This window comes from Nerophis lumbriciformis, linkage group LG38, assembly GCF_033978685.3.
Source record: "Nerophis lumbriciformis linkage group LG38, RoL_Nlum_v2.1, whole genome shotgun sequence".
NCBI lineage: Eukaryota > Metazoa > Chordata > Actinopteri > Syngnathiformes > Syngnathidae > Nerophis > Nerophis lumbriciformis.
The window spans coordinates 15,508,018-15,523,423 of NC_084585.2; the positions used below are offsets into that span (position 1 = coordinate 15,508,018).

The 15,406-nt window shown below is 40.8% G+C and overlaps 1 protein-coding gene across 3 annotated transcripts in view; it reads right to left on the minus strand.

Annotated features, from left to right (window-relative positions):
- Positions 1–8,535: 8,535 nt before the first annotated feature.
- Positions 8,536–15,406, minus strand: part of LOC133578425 (sodium- and chloride-dependent taurine transporter-like) — an 82,293-nt gene continuing 75,422 nt past the window's right edge. For 2 of the 3 annotated variants that reach the window (XM_061932854.2, XM_061932856.1), the window contains exons 13-15: positions 9,306–9,406; positions 9,061–9,231; positions 8,536–8,980 (exon numbers count right to left, since the gene is read on the minus strand). In XM_061932854.2, the coding sequence (XP_061788838.1) occupies positions 8,822–8,980; positions 9,061–9,231; positions 9,306–9,406 (431 nt within the window). In that variant the 3' untranslated portion in view covers positions 8,536–8,821. Of the gene's footprint in view, positions 8,981–9,060; positions 9,232–9,305; positions 9,407–15,406 lie in introns of those variants that run through there. The other variant, XR_009811856.2, reaches the window with a different exon arrangement.

A 15,406-nucleotide genomic window follows, 5' to 3' on the forward strand; every position in this document is an offset into this window, starting at 1 on the left:
ACATCTCTCCTCCTGGCTGCTGCTTATAACAGACCGACAGGTGATTAGATAACCAGGCCCAGGTGGGCCATCTACGCACCTGTCGCTGATTTTGAGGCCGGTCCTTGCACAACCCGCTTTGCTGCAGGCCCGCAGGCCACACCCCCTTCCACATCAACAAAAGGCACAATTGATTTCCCGTTATTTACTCAGTGGCCTAGTGGTTAGAGTGTCCGCCCTGAGATCGGTAGGTTGTGAGTTCAAACCCCGGCCGAGTCATACCAAAGACTATAAAAAAATGGGACCCATTACCTCCCTGCTTGGCACTCAGCATCAAGGGTTGGAATTGGGGGTTAAATCACCAAAAATGATTCCCGGGCGCGGCCACCGCTGCTGCTCACTGCTCCCCTCACCTCCCAAGGGGGTGCAACAAGGGGATGGGTCAAATGCAGAGGGTAATTTCATCACACCTAGTGTGTGTGTGTGACTATCAGTGGTACTTTAACATTATCTAAAATAGCAGCTACTAAATTGTGCAAAAGTACACACAGTAAAACCGAAACATGTGGTGAGACGCAAAGGAAAACTGGGGAATTTTTTTTTTAATCAAAAACCGAATCATACGAAAAGTTGTGTTTAAAAACAAACAAACTGCGAAGGTGACTGATTGCGGTCCATGCCAGTCTTGTGAAGGTCTACCATCTTGTCCTTGAAGTCTTTTCACAGCTTTTTGGTCAGGCAATCGTATATTGTTTTTTTTCTACTGTACAACAGGTTCCCAGCTTTTGCAGATTTTTTTCATTTTCATTTTTGATCTTTTCTCACAGAGACAAATCTCATGTTCCCTAAATCGGTACCAATTTATAAAGATATGCTTCCATGAATTTAGTTTATACGCTTCCTTGGTCATTTGCTAACAATGGCAACTGAAAAGAGACGCAGGAGGGAGCTAAATGTAATCTAATAATCACAACGGTAACTTTTTTGCAAGCGTTGGTCCGTAATGTGAGGAGAATGTCAACATCGAGCTAGCAGGAGGATTTGGAGGGGGGGAGCGAGCCGGTGGTCAATCCAGGCTTAATCAGCCTGTCAAAAATAGATATAATAAATTATATTTTAACAGGAGTCTCAATTTCTTGGTAGTAGGTTAGCTGGTAGTCTCGAAACGTAATCCCACTGACTAGTTGGGGTTCTGTTGTTTACATCTTTTCTGTTTATTAATGGTGCATTTATGGGTAAATGTGGAAGTAGTGTCAAAGCGCTTTGAGTACCTTGAAGGTAGAAAAGCGCTATACAAGTACAACCCATTTATCATTATTTTAATGCATTACTTTTTGTGTCAGCATTTGGGTGCCGGAGCTTTGTACCAGAGAAACTTTGTCCTTGCTTTTGAAGTGAATGAATTAACTCATATTATGTTCTACATATGGTGAATGTTTATATTCACCTTGGAGCAAGCAAACCACCAAGTTTAATTAAATATTGGTATTCCAGTTTGAGCACATAATAAAATAAGGCCCCTTAGTTTGATACTTGCGGGTAGATTGGACCACTTCTCGTAGGAAATACGCCCTAATTGGGACTTCGGAATGCAAAAGTGATAACCATATCCTTGAGGAGAGAGTACCTGTCTAGTTCAACGCCAACATTTAAGTTATGACTTAAAGCAGTTGTTTTCCAGACACTTACAAATATATCCTTTTATGGTCAGGATGTGCTCGCCTGACTTAGCACATACAGACAGGAGGTAGGAATATAAGACTGGTGGTTTGGCTTCTCCAGTTTAGGAGTCCTTCATTTTTTTGACCTAGGCTCCTCCAGGGAACTGCAGTCATGTGTAATGACGCTCGCTTGTTATAAAGCAACTTTTGGTTCATGTACAGCGTCTCCGACATCTCTTTTGATCCAGTCGCACTGCCGTGACATCCTTCTGTCCGGACGAGGAAGACAAGACCAGAAATACACATAACTATCACTAGAGAGAGTTCTTGGTCCGCCCAGTATTTCCGAGCTTTGCCTAGCGTCCTTATTTTTGTATTTTGGTTATTTTTTTCTTTGTAGTATCCTCATGGTGTGTTAGTTTTTGCCGCCATCGCTTTGTTTGCTGCCTTTTTGTGTTTACCCTCAAGAATAAAGAGGAAGACCTTTTTGCTATAGCTACCGTCTCTGCATTATTTGGGATCCACTATATCTGCACGTACCAGTTGTGTAGTGAAACAAATGAAACTGTCTCCAGATTATTTGTTTTTAAATAAGAAAACAACCATAAACAAGTTTGACATTTTTAAAACCTGATCACTTTTTTTTCCCAAGCTTAGAGATGACACCAACATTTTTTTTTTTTTTTAAATGAACCTTTAAAATGCTTGTTAAACATTTTCCAATGAACAAAGGGAGGGTGGAGAGCAGGAGATGGTCGTCGCTATGGAAACCATCAGTTGGAGGACAGAGGCGAGGATGATGAAAAGTTCAGGCTTTAGTGAATAAGGAAATACAGTACACACATATTGATGTAGTTCCCTGACGTCTCGCAGAGTGGCAGCACTGAGCTAATAACACACAGGAAATACTTATCTGGTAAATTCTCAATTCTTCATAATGAACATTTTTTAATATCAAAACACTTTTGGAACAATATGACGGGAAGCGTATTGCACATCATTGACTTTTGTAACAAATTGAAAATGTTTGAAATAAAAAAGGCAAATAAGGGGGAAAAAAAGTACACAAGCTGCTGAGCTCAGTTAAAAAAAACAAAAAACCGCACACTAAAATAAAGATCACATGTTCACATTTGGGTAGTACAAAGTAGTGCATCACGTGCTTCCACACGCAAAAATACATGGTCGTCATTGACTGGCTGGCGGGGACCGTGGGGGCGGGAGGAAAAATAACCAAGCAGACACAAAAGAGGAGTCGAATGAAGCAGAAAGACACCAAAGCACCGAAGATCACGTCTGATTGCAATGGCTGCGTGACTGTGATGATCGCTGCTTTAGCGACAAGAACAGCACGACCTGTATCACTTGCTAGGAAAAGACAACAGTCAAAGGAGGAAAGCGAACGCCAAGCAGGTGGATATGTGCCAAGGTCATGATATCAACTGTTCACGAGACTAGATGACATGATATCAACTTTTCATTGATTACACAATGTCATGATATCAACTGTTGGATTAGAAGATGTCATGATATCAACTGATCACTGGATTACACCATGTCATGGTAACAACTAATTCCTGGATTAGATGTCGTGATTTTACCTGTTCACAAGATTAGAAGATGACATGGTAACACTTTAGTATGGGGAACACATTCACCATTAATTGGTTGCTTATTAACATGCAAATTATTGGCTCATAGTCATTATTAAGTACTTATTAATGCCTTATTCTGCATGGCCTTATTATACAACCAGTAAGCCATTAACTAAGAGTCTTCCCTCAAAAACCTCAGAAATATTGCTTAATAATAACCCTAACCCTAACCCTAATATGTTCTCCTAGTGTCCAAATAACTCTAAATTAAGTCTTTGTTACTTTAATAAGCAACTAATTAATGGTGAATATGTTCCCCATACTAAAGTGTTACCAATGACATGATATCAATGTTTCATTGCTGCCACTACACTAATTAAGGAGTAACGGGTGGGAACGAGTTAAACAAATACACACAAGACATATATGACCATTAGCCACAAACCGATCAGGTTTATGTTTAATATCCCACAAATTAATCCCGCATAACAAACATCTCCCCCCTTCTATCCATGTAACCAAATACACCACACTCAATCCCACAGCCCCAAAGTGCAGACCACCACCCAAAGTTTATACAGCACAGATTTCCCAAAGTCCCCCAAGTTATAGGCGACATGCACGTAGAGACGCTTACCAGCAGGACTTGAGTTGGAGGCCGCAGTCTACTCACGGTACCGAGCATCCAGCTCAAGTCCTCCTGGTAAGAGTCTGTCCGTCCCAGTTCTCCACAGGCCAATGGGAAATCCACAAAAACGGTCAAAAATGAAGATTGTCTCCAAGTAGTGGCTCCGTAGCAAAACCCTTTGGCTGACAGGTGATAACAGTTCATAACACCTCCATGACATGATAAGTATATATATATATATATATATATATATATATATATATATATATATATATATATATATATATATATATATATATTATTTTTATTTTTTTCCCCCCCAGCTGAGCACAAGCTAATTGTGACTGGCAATATTTATAAATATGGATGGATCCCGGCAGCCATTACAATTGATTACACAATGTCATGATATCAACTGTTCACTGGATTAAACATTGGCAATGTAACTGTTCACTGGATTAGATGATGTCATGATATCAACTGGTTCCCGGATTAGATGTCGTGATTTCACCTGTTCACTAGATTCATGTCATGTCAACTGTTCACTGTATTACACAATGGCATGATATCAACTGTTCATTGGATTAGATGGTGTCATGATATACATTTTTCACTGGTTTACACAATTGTCATGATATCAACCGGTTCCCATGGTTTAGATGCCATGATATCAAGATAAATGCCGTATCCACTGTTCACTAAATTAGTGTCACAATGTCAACTGTTCATTTGATTACACAATGGCATGATACTGTTCACTGAATTAGACGCCATGATATCCACTGTTCATTGGATTACATAACGACGTGATACTGTTCACTAAATTAGATGCCATGATATATACTGTTCGTTGGATTACACAACAACACGATACTGTTCACTAAATTAGATGTCGTGATATCAACTCTTCATTGGATTAGGCGATGTCATGATATCACATTTTCACTGGATTATATGTCATGATATGAATGGTTTATTGGATTCGATGTCATGATATTAACTGTTCACTGGATTACATGATGAAATGATATCAACTGTTTATTGGATTAGGTGATGTCATGATATCCACCCTTCACTGGATTGATATCGTGATATCAACCCTTAACTGGATTACATACCATGATATCAACCTTTAACTGGATTACATACCATGATATCAACCTTTAACTGGATTACATACCATGATATCAACCCTTCACTGGATTAAACATTGGCGTGATGACTGTTCACTGGATCAGATGATGTCATGATATCAACTGGTTCCTGGATTAAATGTCATGATTTTAACTGTTCACTAGATTATTGTCATATTAACTGTTCACTGTATTACACAATGGCATGATATCAACTGTTCAACGGATTAGATGGTGTCATGATATATTTTTTTCAGTGGTTTACACAATTGCCATGATATCAACCGGTTCCCATGGTTTAGATGCCATGATATCAAGATAATTGTCGTATTCACTTTTCACTGATTTACACAGTGTCATAATGTCAACTGTTCATTTGATTACACGATGGCACGATACAGTTCACTGAATTAGACGCCATGATATCCACTGTTCATTGGATTACACAACAACATGAAACTGTTCACTAAATTAGATGTCATGATATCCACTGTTCGTTGGATTACGCAATGACATGATACTGTTCACTAAATTAGATGCCGTGATATCAACTCTTCATTGGATTACGCGATGTCATGATATCACATTTTCACTGGATTAGATGCAATGTTATGAACGGTTTATTGGATTCGATGTCATGATATTAACTGTTCACTGGATTACACGATGAAATGATATCAACTGTTTATTGGATTAGGTGATGTCATGATATCCACCCTGCACTGGGTTGATATCATGATATCAACCCTTCACTGGATTACACAATGTCAAGATATCAACTGTCCACAGGATTAAAATATGATAACTATTTCTGTGAGGAGAAATCAAACACGCGTTGACGCTAAAGGAGGCTCAGGTGTCACGGTGGTGTGTTCAAGTACCAATGCTGTGCTGGTAAAAATGCACTTCTGAAAGCCTGCTTCACTTTGAGGCTGCGTCTCAATTGGTACACTTCTGTACTTACACTTAAGTCTTTTGAGCGCATAAGTACGGCAAAATGCAGTACCTGAATGTCGCCATATTGTCTACGTAGCAAAAGGGGAGGGACTAAGTTGAAATAATGGTGACTGAAAAGCAACTTGTAGCGGTGGAAAGTACTAACCAGTTGGAGAAAAAAAGAGGTAAATATTGCAATTGTCATTTCCGGTAAGAGCGCAGTGACAGTAATGGATTTGGACAACACTGCACTGTCAAAATGTGTGCGCTTAGTAACACAGTATACAGTTTTAGAAGTATTCCATTTGAGACACAGCACTGAGGCTCAATGCAGGACCAAGAGCGCTGTCCCTGGTCCTGAAGTAACACAGCTATCTTTCAGAACCGTTCCAAACGACAACTTTCACGCCTTCTAAACTTTATATTTCGCGTTGATAAATCCCAACAGAACCACTGGAGCACAACCACCGGACACCTGGTCCTGTTTGGCACACTTTGTCCAAATGAAAAACCGGTCTCTTGATATTTACAAGAAGAGGAAACACCTACTGAAGGTACGGCCGCCATTGTTGGAACAGCACACCATAAACGACAGGCCTGGCTACACAAAAGTTATATTAATATTTCTTCAAGCCCGAGATGGATCATTTTCTCTCAACATTGTGGGCAAAAGTATTGGGACACCCCTGCTGCACGTGTTATAGCTGTAATACACAGCAACGTGAACATGTACAGTAGAACACGTTTATGTCGACACCCCCTCACACGGGAGGATTTTTACTTGTGACTCTGGCCTGACACATACGAAGAATGAATGATAATAAAGGACTTGTTTTCTTCTGTTGACATTGATTTCCTCCATTTGTGCATATTTTTATTTCAATTATTTTGTTTTCATGACTCCTATATGTGCCGTGGGGGCCCCTGTTTTGCATGAATAAGTGCATGTAAAATTTTGCCACAGACTTTTTCAGAGCCCCTTCCTGCTCTGTCACTGATAGGAATGTAATGGCAAATGTATCTAGAGATTCTCACTTGGGCATGTTGCGTCAGTGCTGGTCTTTTAAGTGTTTGAACTGGGTTCGAGAGTTGTGTCTGCTAGTGTGTGAATGTGAGTGTGAATGTTGTCTGTCTATCTGTGTTGGCCCTGCGATGAGGTGGCGACTTGTCCAGGGTGTACCCCGCCTTCCGCCCGATTGTAGCTGAGATAGGCTCCAGCGCCCCCCGCGACCCCAAAGGGAATAAGCGGTAGAAAATGGATGGAATTACCTAAAATGTGTTATTTTGCACTAAAATATTGAATTATCGAACAATGTTTTTCCTATAAAATTAAAATTAAATAATTAAAAAACTAAAAGTTTCACATGAATAAAAATGTTTCTAATAAGGGGCCCTTCTTATAAAACTTTGCTTAGGGGCCCATATTTAGTATCTCCATCGTACACGCAAATCTTATTTCCAGTGGCTATCAATCTAAAAAAACTCTTCTAAAAAAGTTGTGGTAGAAACCTAGTTAATACTGCCATGCCTTTATTTTGAAGCTGACTTTGCACTGAACGGGAAGTCACATAGTGTTAATGCTGGACAACTACATAGTGAATATATTTAGTTAACAAAACTATCCATCCATTTTCTATCGCTTTTCCCTCTTGGGTTCGCAGGGGTACTACATTAACCAATTTTCATGTAAATGACCCGTTTGGGTCTTAAGTTTTATATCAAAGTCGACTTAAGCGTGCACTTTTTAGTCCTGACAAGAACATCTTCAACCAGCACCTGAGTTGTCAATCAACAAAGATGGGTGCTCAAAACAAAGCGTGTTCTACTGTACATAAAAAAAACTATCCTTATATTAATTAATAATTAATAATTCCCTTAGCGGATCTCATGCCTGCCCTCCCTGTCTTTGCTCTGCTGTGTGATACAGCGGAGACCTCTGTCCCGAAATTTTCACTTCCTGTTTCCGGGTGTCCCAATACTTTAGCCCGTATGATGTCTACCAGTCAAGCATTGTTCTACGTGACACTACTGCGACGATCATCAACAGCAAACACCAGAAGACTACATTCCTAATAGAGGATAGACAGAGGAGGGATTAAGAAAGAAGAAGAAGAAGTAAGTTCCTCTGCGGTAAAACAAACTAAATGCGGTCCAAGAGTAGTGCGGCCGCTAAACGGTCCCTAGAACAGCGAGATATCGCGATAGATAAGAGACGGATCAGCTAATACTGGACACGACGGCAAACACAACACATTTAAGGGTTCAACAGTTCAAATCCTTTTTGGATGCATCGCTGCAGTTGGTGGCTCGAGAGGTAAGGTGGGGGCCGGGGGGGGGGGTGTCACGCGTGCTAAGGTGCGTTGTAGGAACCAAGATCCTGCTTTTGAGAAGATCCACATTCATCTGATTCTGTTTTGTTAGCTAAGTACTCGCAGCTTTGATTTTGTACTTCTTTTTGGCTTTGATGTGTCATGTGATTTTGGATTGATTTCCTAAAATTGTTTGTGTGTGGAGGGGGGGGGGGGTCAGTTAAAACACATTTGTGTCATAATTAGCTTGGCTTTTTGGGGCCTTTTTAGGCTGAGCCTTTAAAAAATCCACAGTTGGATCCAACAGGTTTAATATTGAATCAAAGTTCTTGTCCAGTAATGGAAGCAGCATCTAATCAATTATTGCGTCTTCAGCTGAGACATATGGGAAATGTTTTTCTATCCTCCCAAAGTATTCCTGAAAAATGCGATTTTTTTTTTTTCTCCTTAAAACCCTTTTCATTCCACCAGACAGACGCACGGACGGAGAGACAGTAAAACAGAAGGCTCGTTAGCTTTAGCTTTAGAAGGACAGCAGGGGGGAGGAGAGCGATCTCATGGAGAGCGTCTCCCGCTCGCGTTACATCATGGTTTCTACGATGGTGTGGCTGGGACCCTTCATCAGCGTTCCCTTGTTCCCGATGGAGTCCGCCTGGTACGCCAGGTCACGGGGGCTGCAGTGGTCTGCCGGGCGGGAACTCGCTCCCCCGCGAACGGGGGCGGCAACCGCCTTGATCCTCTGGACAACAAGGAGAAAAAAACCATGAATCTCCATTGGGAACGAAACACACCCTGTTAGCGTGTTAGCAGCTGACGCACCTCGATGAGCGGCCCGTCGGATCGAATGATCTTGATGACCACCACCATGGGAATGCAGATCATGGAGGCCAGAGCCAAAGTCCAGCCCACTCCGATGGCCCAATCAGGATACTTGTACACCTTGTTGTACGTCAGCGGCTTGTATTTGACCAGAGAGAAAATGAAGCAGCTCTGGATTGGACAGGAAGACAAGTTAGACCATGAATAAGTTCCACTTGTTAATGGAAGAGGAAGCAGATTCTTACCAGGCACAAGCAAGGAGTGATAACAGACCAGCTCCACTTCATCCAAGGGTTTGGTCTGTAGCCAATCATGTCCTCCACAGCATCATAGAAGTTGTCAACGCCTGGAAAAGACGATCAAGACACTTCCAGTTAGATTTGTAGGCAACAAATTGCAAAGAAGTTGGCACAGGGGCATTTTTACCACTGTGTTACATGGCCTTTCCTTTTAACAACACTCAGTAAACGTTTCGGAACTGAGGAAACCAATTTTTGAAGCTTTTCAGGTGGAATTCTTTCTCATTCTTGCTTGATGTACAGCTTAAGTTGTTCAACAGTCCGGGGGTCTCCGTTGTGGTGTTTTAGGCTTCATAATGCGCCACACATTTTCAATGGGAGACAGGTCTGGACTACAGGCAAACCAGTCTAGTACCCACTATCTTTTACTTTGAAGTCACGCTGCTGTAACACGTGGCTTTGCATTGTCTTGCTGAAATAAGCAGGGGCGTCCATGGTAACGTTGCTTGGATGGCAACATATGTTGCTCCAAAACCTGTATGTACCTTTCAGCATTAATGGTGCCTTCACAGATGTGTAAGTTACCCGTGCCTTGGGCACTAATACACCCCCATATCATCACAGATGATAGCTTTTCAACTTTGCGCCTATAACAATCCGGATGGTTCTCTTTCTCTTTGTTCCGGAGGACACGACGTCCACAGTTTCTAAAAGCAATTTTAAATGTGGACTTGTCAGACCACAGAACACTTTTACACTTTGTATCAGTCCATCTTAGATGAGCTCAGGCCCAGCAAAGCAGGCGGCGTTTTTTTGCCTTGCATTGTAGAGTTTTAACTTGCACTTACAGATGTAGCGACGAACTGTAGATACTGACAGTGGTTTTCTGAAGTGTTTCTGAGCCCATGTGGTGATATCCTTTACACAGTGATGTCGCTTTTTGATGCAGTACCGCCTGAGGAATCGAAGGTCCGTAATATCATCACTTACGTGCAGTGTTTTGTCAAGTTTCTCTGAACCTGTTGATGATATTACGGACCGTAGATGGTCAAATCCCTAAATTCCTTGCAATAGCTTATTGAGAAATGTTGTTCTTAAACAATTTGCTCACGCATTTGTTCACAAAGTGGTGATCCTCGCCCCATCCTTTTTGTGAATGACTGAGCATTTCATGGAAGCTGCTTTTATACCCAATCATGGCACTCACCTGTTCCCAATCAGCCTGTTCACCTGTGGGATGTTCCAAATAAGTGTTTGATGAGCATTCCTCAACTTTTTCAGTCTTTTTTGCCACTTGTGCCAGCTTTTTTGAAACATGTTGCAGGCATCAAATTCCAAATGAGCTAATGTTTGCAAAAAAAACTAAGTTATCGAGTTCGAACATTAAGTATCTTGTCTTTGCAGTCTATTCAATTGAATATAGGTTGAAAAGTATTTGCAAATCATTGTATGTTGTTTTTATTTACGATTTACACAACGTGCCAACTTCGCTGGTTTTGGGGTTTGTGTTAGTAGTACTTTTCATATACATCTCTTTTATTCAAATCTCTCCACACCATGGGAAAGACCAAAGGGATGTCAAAGGACCGAGACAAGGCTGGAATGGACTACAAAAAAGACCGGTTATGCGTTGATGATAAGGGTGTAACGGTACGTGTATTTGTATCGAACTGTTTCGGTACGGGGGGGTTCGGTTCGGAACGGAGTTTCCACACGGACATATTAAGTAGCGTACCGCACGTTGTGTAAACAATGCACACTGATGCACAACACACGGCATGCCAGCAATGACCGGGCTACGACAACATGCAAAAGTCAGAGCTGGAAGACCCTCCTGCCTCGTTCATATCTCCCGTTTGGGAACACTTCTGCTTTGCGATGCGATACAACAATGGAGGACGAGAGGTGGACAAAGCGAAATGTTTGCCAACATTGTTCAGCAGCAGAAGGGTATGCTTCTGGCAACACGTCAAACATGCTAACCCATTTGAAGCGGCACCACCCCAAGTGAACATCGCTTCAACTAAGAGAAAGACGAGCGTGGTGCAAACACAGCTCCCCACCGCATTCAAGCAGCCTCTCCTCGGCGAGTCAGACAGGGCTAAAGCAATAACAAATGCCGTTGGTGTTTTTATAGCAGCAGATTTAAGACTATATTCAGTGGTGGAAAACACTGGCTCTAAACACATGAAGGTAATTGAGCCCCGATATCAAGTACCTTCTCGCCCACATTTCAGCCAGAAAATCATACCGGGCCTTTATGAGAAAACTAAATCTGCTGTTATCCAGGATCTGTCCTCTGCATCTGGCATTGCACTCACAACAGATGGATGGACATCCAGAGCTACAGAGAGCTACATAACTGTGACTGCCCATCACATGGCCCCTGACTGGACTTTAGCAAGCCATGTTGTGCAGACAATGTGGATAAACTGATTTTTCTGGCAAAAAACATGAAGATTGAGTGAAAGTCACCAGGGTTAAAGACTGGGGCGGAAAAAGAAAAGTTAATCTGAAGCTGAGTTCACTTGAAACTGTTTAATGCTTCACTTTTTATACGTAGAAGAAAAGTGTTGTCATTTTATTTAATCTGAGCAACAACTTGAAGCACTTAATAATGTTGCACTTTATATGTAGAAATGTTGCACTTTATATGTAGAAAGGTTTTGTTAAGAAACCAATTCTGAGCCTTATCTTATTTAGTTTTAATTGTATATATGTTGACCACATGAACCCTGGCAATGGACCCTGTGTGTATATGAATGTTATTGTTATGCTTAGCATTCATGACTGCCTGCTGTTGCACTGATCAGCCTAGTGGTGGCTCACATCCATCACACACAGAGCTATTTCTATTTTTGGGCAGAATTATTATAGTGTTCACAATGTTAAAAGGATAAAGCCATTGTTTACAAATTGGGTAAATAAATAACCAGAAAATGTATATTTTGTTGTTTTCTTACTGTACCGAAAATGGACCGAACCGTGACCTCTAAACCGAGGTACGTACCGAACCGAGATTTTTGTGTACCGTTACACCCTTAGCCGATGAAGCACACATGATAGTACTGTACCTTTAAAAATATACTACTAATTCCATCTTGTAATGCAGATAAAAGGCACCTAAAACTATCTCATTCAAGACCAAAGAGCTCTCAAAGGGCCACAGCGACAAGATTTAGACCTACACAAGACTGGAATGGATTACGGATTATGGATTGGGGCGGTATACCTCGGTTGATACAGCGGCCGTGCCAGTAACTTGAGGGTTCCAAGTTAGATCCCCGCTTCCGCCATCCTAGTCACTTCCGTTGTGTCCTTGGGCAAGACACTTTACCCACCTGCTCCCAGTGCCACCCACACTGGTTTAAATGTAACTTAGATATTGGGTTTCACTATGTAAAGCGCTTTGAGTCACTAGAGAAAAAGCGCTATATAAATATAATTCACTTTACTTCACTTCAATTACAAGAAAGGACCACTATTGGTACAATAATGTGAATTCTGACCCCGACAGACTGGTTATGGGCCCACGAAGCACACATGTTATAGTACTGTACCTTTAAAAAAGTACTACTAAAGTCATCTTGTTATGTGGATAAACAATGCTTGGTGCAAGTTGGTGCAGCAAATGTCACAGTGAACCATGTAAGATCCGACCAAAACATCCGGTCTTACTCACCAGCATTAACATATAGCTCAACACAACCAACAATGGAAAGGCAGAAATTGAGTGTGAAGGACAGTGCTGGGAAGACGATAATATTCATACAATGAAACAAAGAAATCATCAAAAACATGACCGAGCGTGGTGAAGCAGTTGGAGTGTATCACTGCTAGTCAGCACCATACTGAAGCAGAATGAGTAATAATGCCAGCCCAGGACAATAAAATGATTTCTAAACGACAGACATTTATATAAGTATGGAGAAGCTGCTGATGTTGTGTTTGACAGAAAAGTAATGGAAGGAGATACCATAGAAGTCTGTACATTATTATTACAATACTTCATAAAACTACTGATTGTTTTCATACAATATTATTTTAATATATATATTTTTTAAAGGCATGTTACATGTTAAAATTGTGATGTTGGGGGAGGGGAAAGCACCAATTAAGCTTGTATTGAGATACTACTGTATACTGTATAGGGATGATGCTCAAACCCGGTTTTCCCGGTTGTTCGATAGGAAAACAACCGAGTCCTCGGACTCGAATCCCTTTTTGAGAACCGGTACCCGTTATCGAGACCACTATAGTAAAGAAAAAGAGTTGGTTCTTTATTCGAATCCCTGGGAACGAATCCCGTCCCGACCAGAAATGCCCCGTGAGACATCACAACAAATGACGTCACGTAGCTCAGTCATTTGCTTAAACAGAGTCTCTGATGAGCAACAGGTGCGCGTACAAGGCAGGTGAAAATCATAAGTAACCATGGTGACTAAAACAAACCCCCAAAGTGCACAAAACAACTAAGGAAGTCCAAAACTAACAGAACATAACTAAACAAAACATGATCCGACAAATATATACATCATTTACTGACCTTTTTATAATAAAATATCTGTGAATTAGTGCAGTATATACAACAGTTTTGTAATATGTAATTAATTAACTCAGTCATTATTAATATACTGAGATGAAGAATATCTTATTTTCAATAAGGTTGAAAGTATTTCTCATAATTCTTCTTCTTTGTACTTTGTAAGCACTATTCATTTGAACAACCTCTTAAACTGGATCATATCAGTACAATGTTTAACTTCTTTACTTAATCCATTCCATCATTTAATTCCACATCATTTTAGCTATTTGCAATTTTTCCAAATCATCGAACTTTAATATTTTTGACTCAATTAATAAAGTGTTTGTATGTTCTCTATATCCAACATTATGAATCAGTCTAATTGATCTTTATTATAACACGGTTAAAGGGGAACATTATCACCAGACCTATGTAAGCGTCAATATATACCTTGATGTTGCAGAAAAAAGACCATATATTTTTTTAACCGATTTCCAAACTCTAAATGGGTGAATTTTGGCGAATTAAACGCCTTTCTATTATTCGCTCTCGGAGCGATGACGTCAGGTTGTGACGTCACATCGGGAAGCAATCCGCCATTTTCTCACTTTCGTCGGTGTGTTGTCGGAGGGTGTAACAACACGAACAGGGACGGATTCAAGTTGCACCAGTGACCCAAAGATGCGAAAGTGGCAAGAAATTGGACGAAATTTGTTCAAAATACAAGGCTGTGGGAAAGCCGACGAAATGGTTAGTCTTTTGTTGCGCACACTTTACCGACGGAAGCTATGCTACGACAGAGATGGCAAGAATGTGTGGATATCCTGCGACACTCAAAGCGGATGCTGACATCAACTCCAAAACTGGACAGATCAGCTTTCAGGAAAAGAGAGCGGATGAGGGTATGTCTACAGAATATATTAATTGATGAAAACTTTATGCATTACTCGCGGTTTTACGTACATTATTATACATAAACTGTGTTTACCGATGATTTAGCTTAAAAACATTTTTTTTTTTTCAATCATTCGAGTACATTCGGGTAGTCTTGTGTAATGCAGTATTTTGAGTGCTGAAATCGTGGAAAAATATATGTTCTTAGCGCGCCTGAAATGGGCTGTCTGCGCTCTCAAAGTGCATGTTGTTGCCAAATGTATTTCATATGCTGTAAACCTAGTTCATAGCTGTTAGTTTCCTTTAATGCCAAACAAACACATACCAATCGTTGGTTAGAAGGCGATCGCCAAATTTGTCCTCGCTTTCTTCCGTGTCGCTGGCTGTCGTGTCATTTTTGTCGGTTTTGCTTGCATACGGTTCAAACCGATATGGCTCAATAGCTTCAGTTTCTTCTTAAATTTCGTTTTCGCTACCTGCCTCCACACTACAACCATCCGTTCCAATACATGCGTAATCTGTTGAATCGCTTAAGCCGCTGAAATCTGAGTCTGAATCCGAGCTAATGTCGCTATACCTTGCTGTTCTATCCGCCATGTTTGTTTGTATTGGCATCACTGTGTGACGTCACAGGAAAATGGACGGGTGTATATAACGATGGTTAAAATCAGGCACTTTGAAGCTTTTT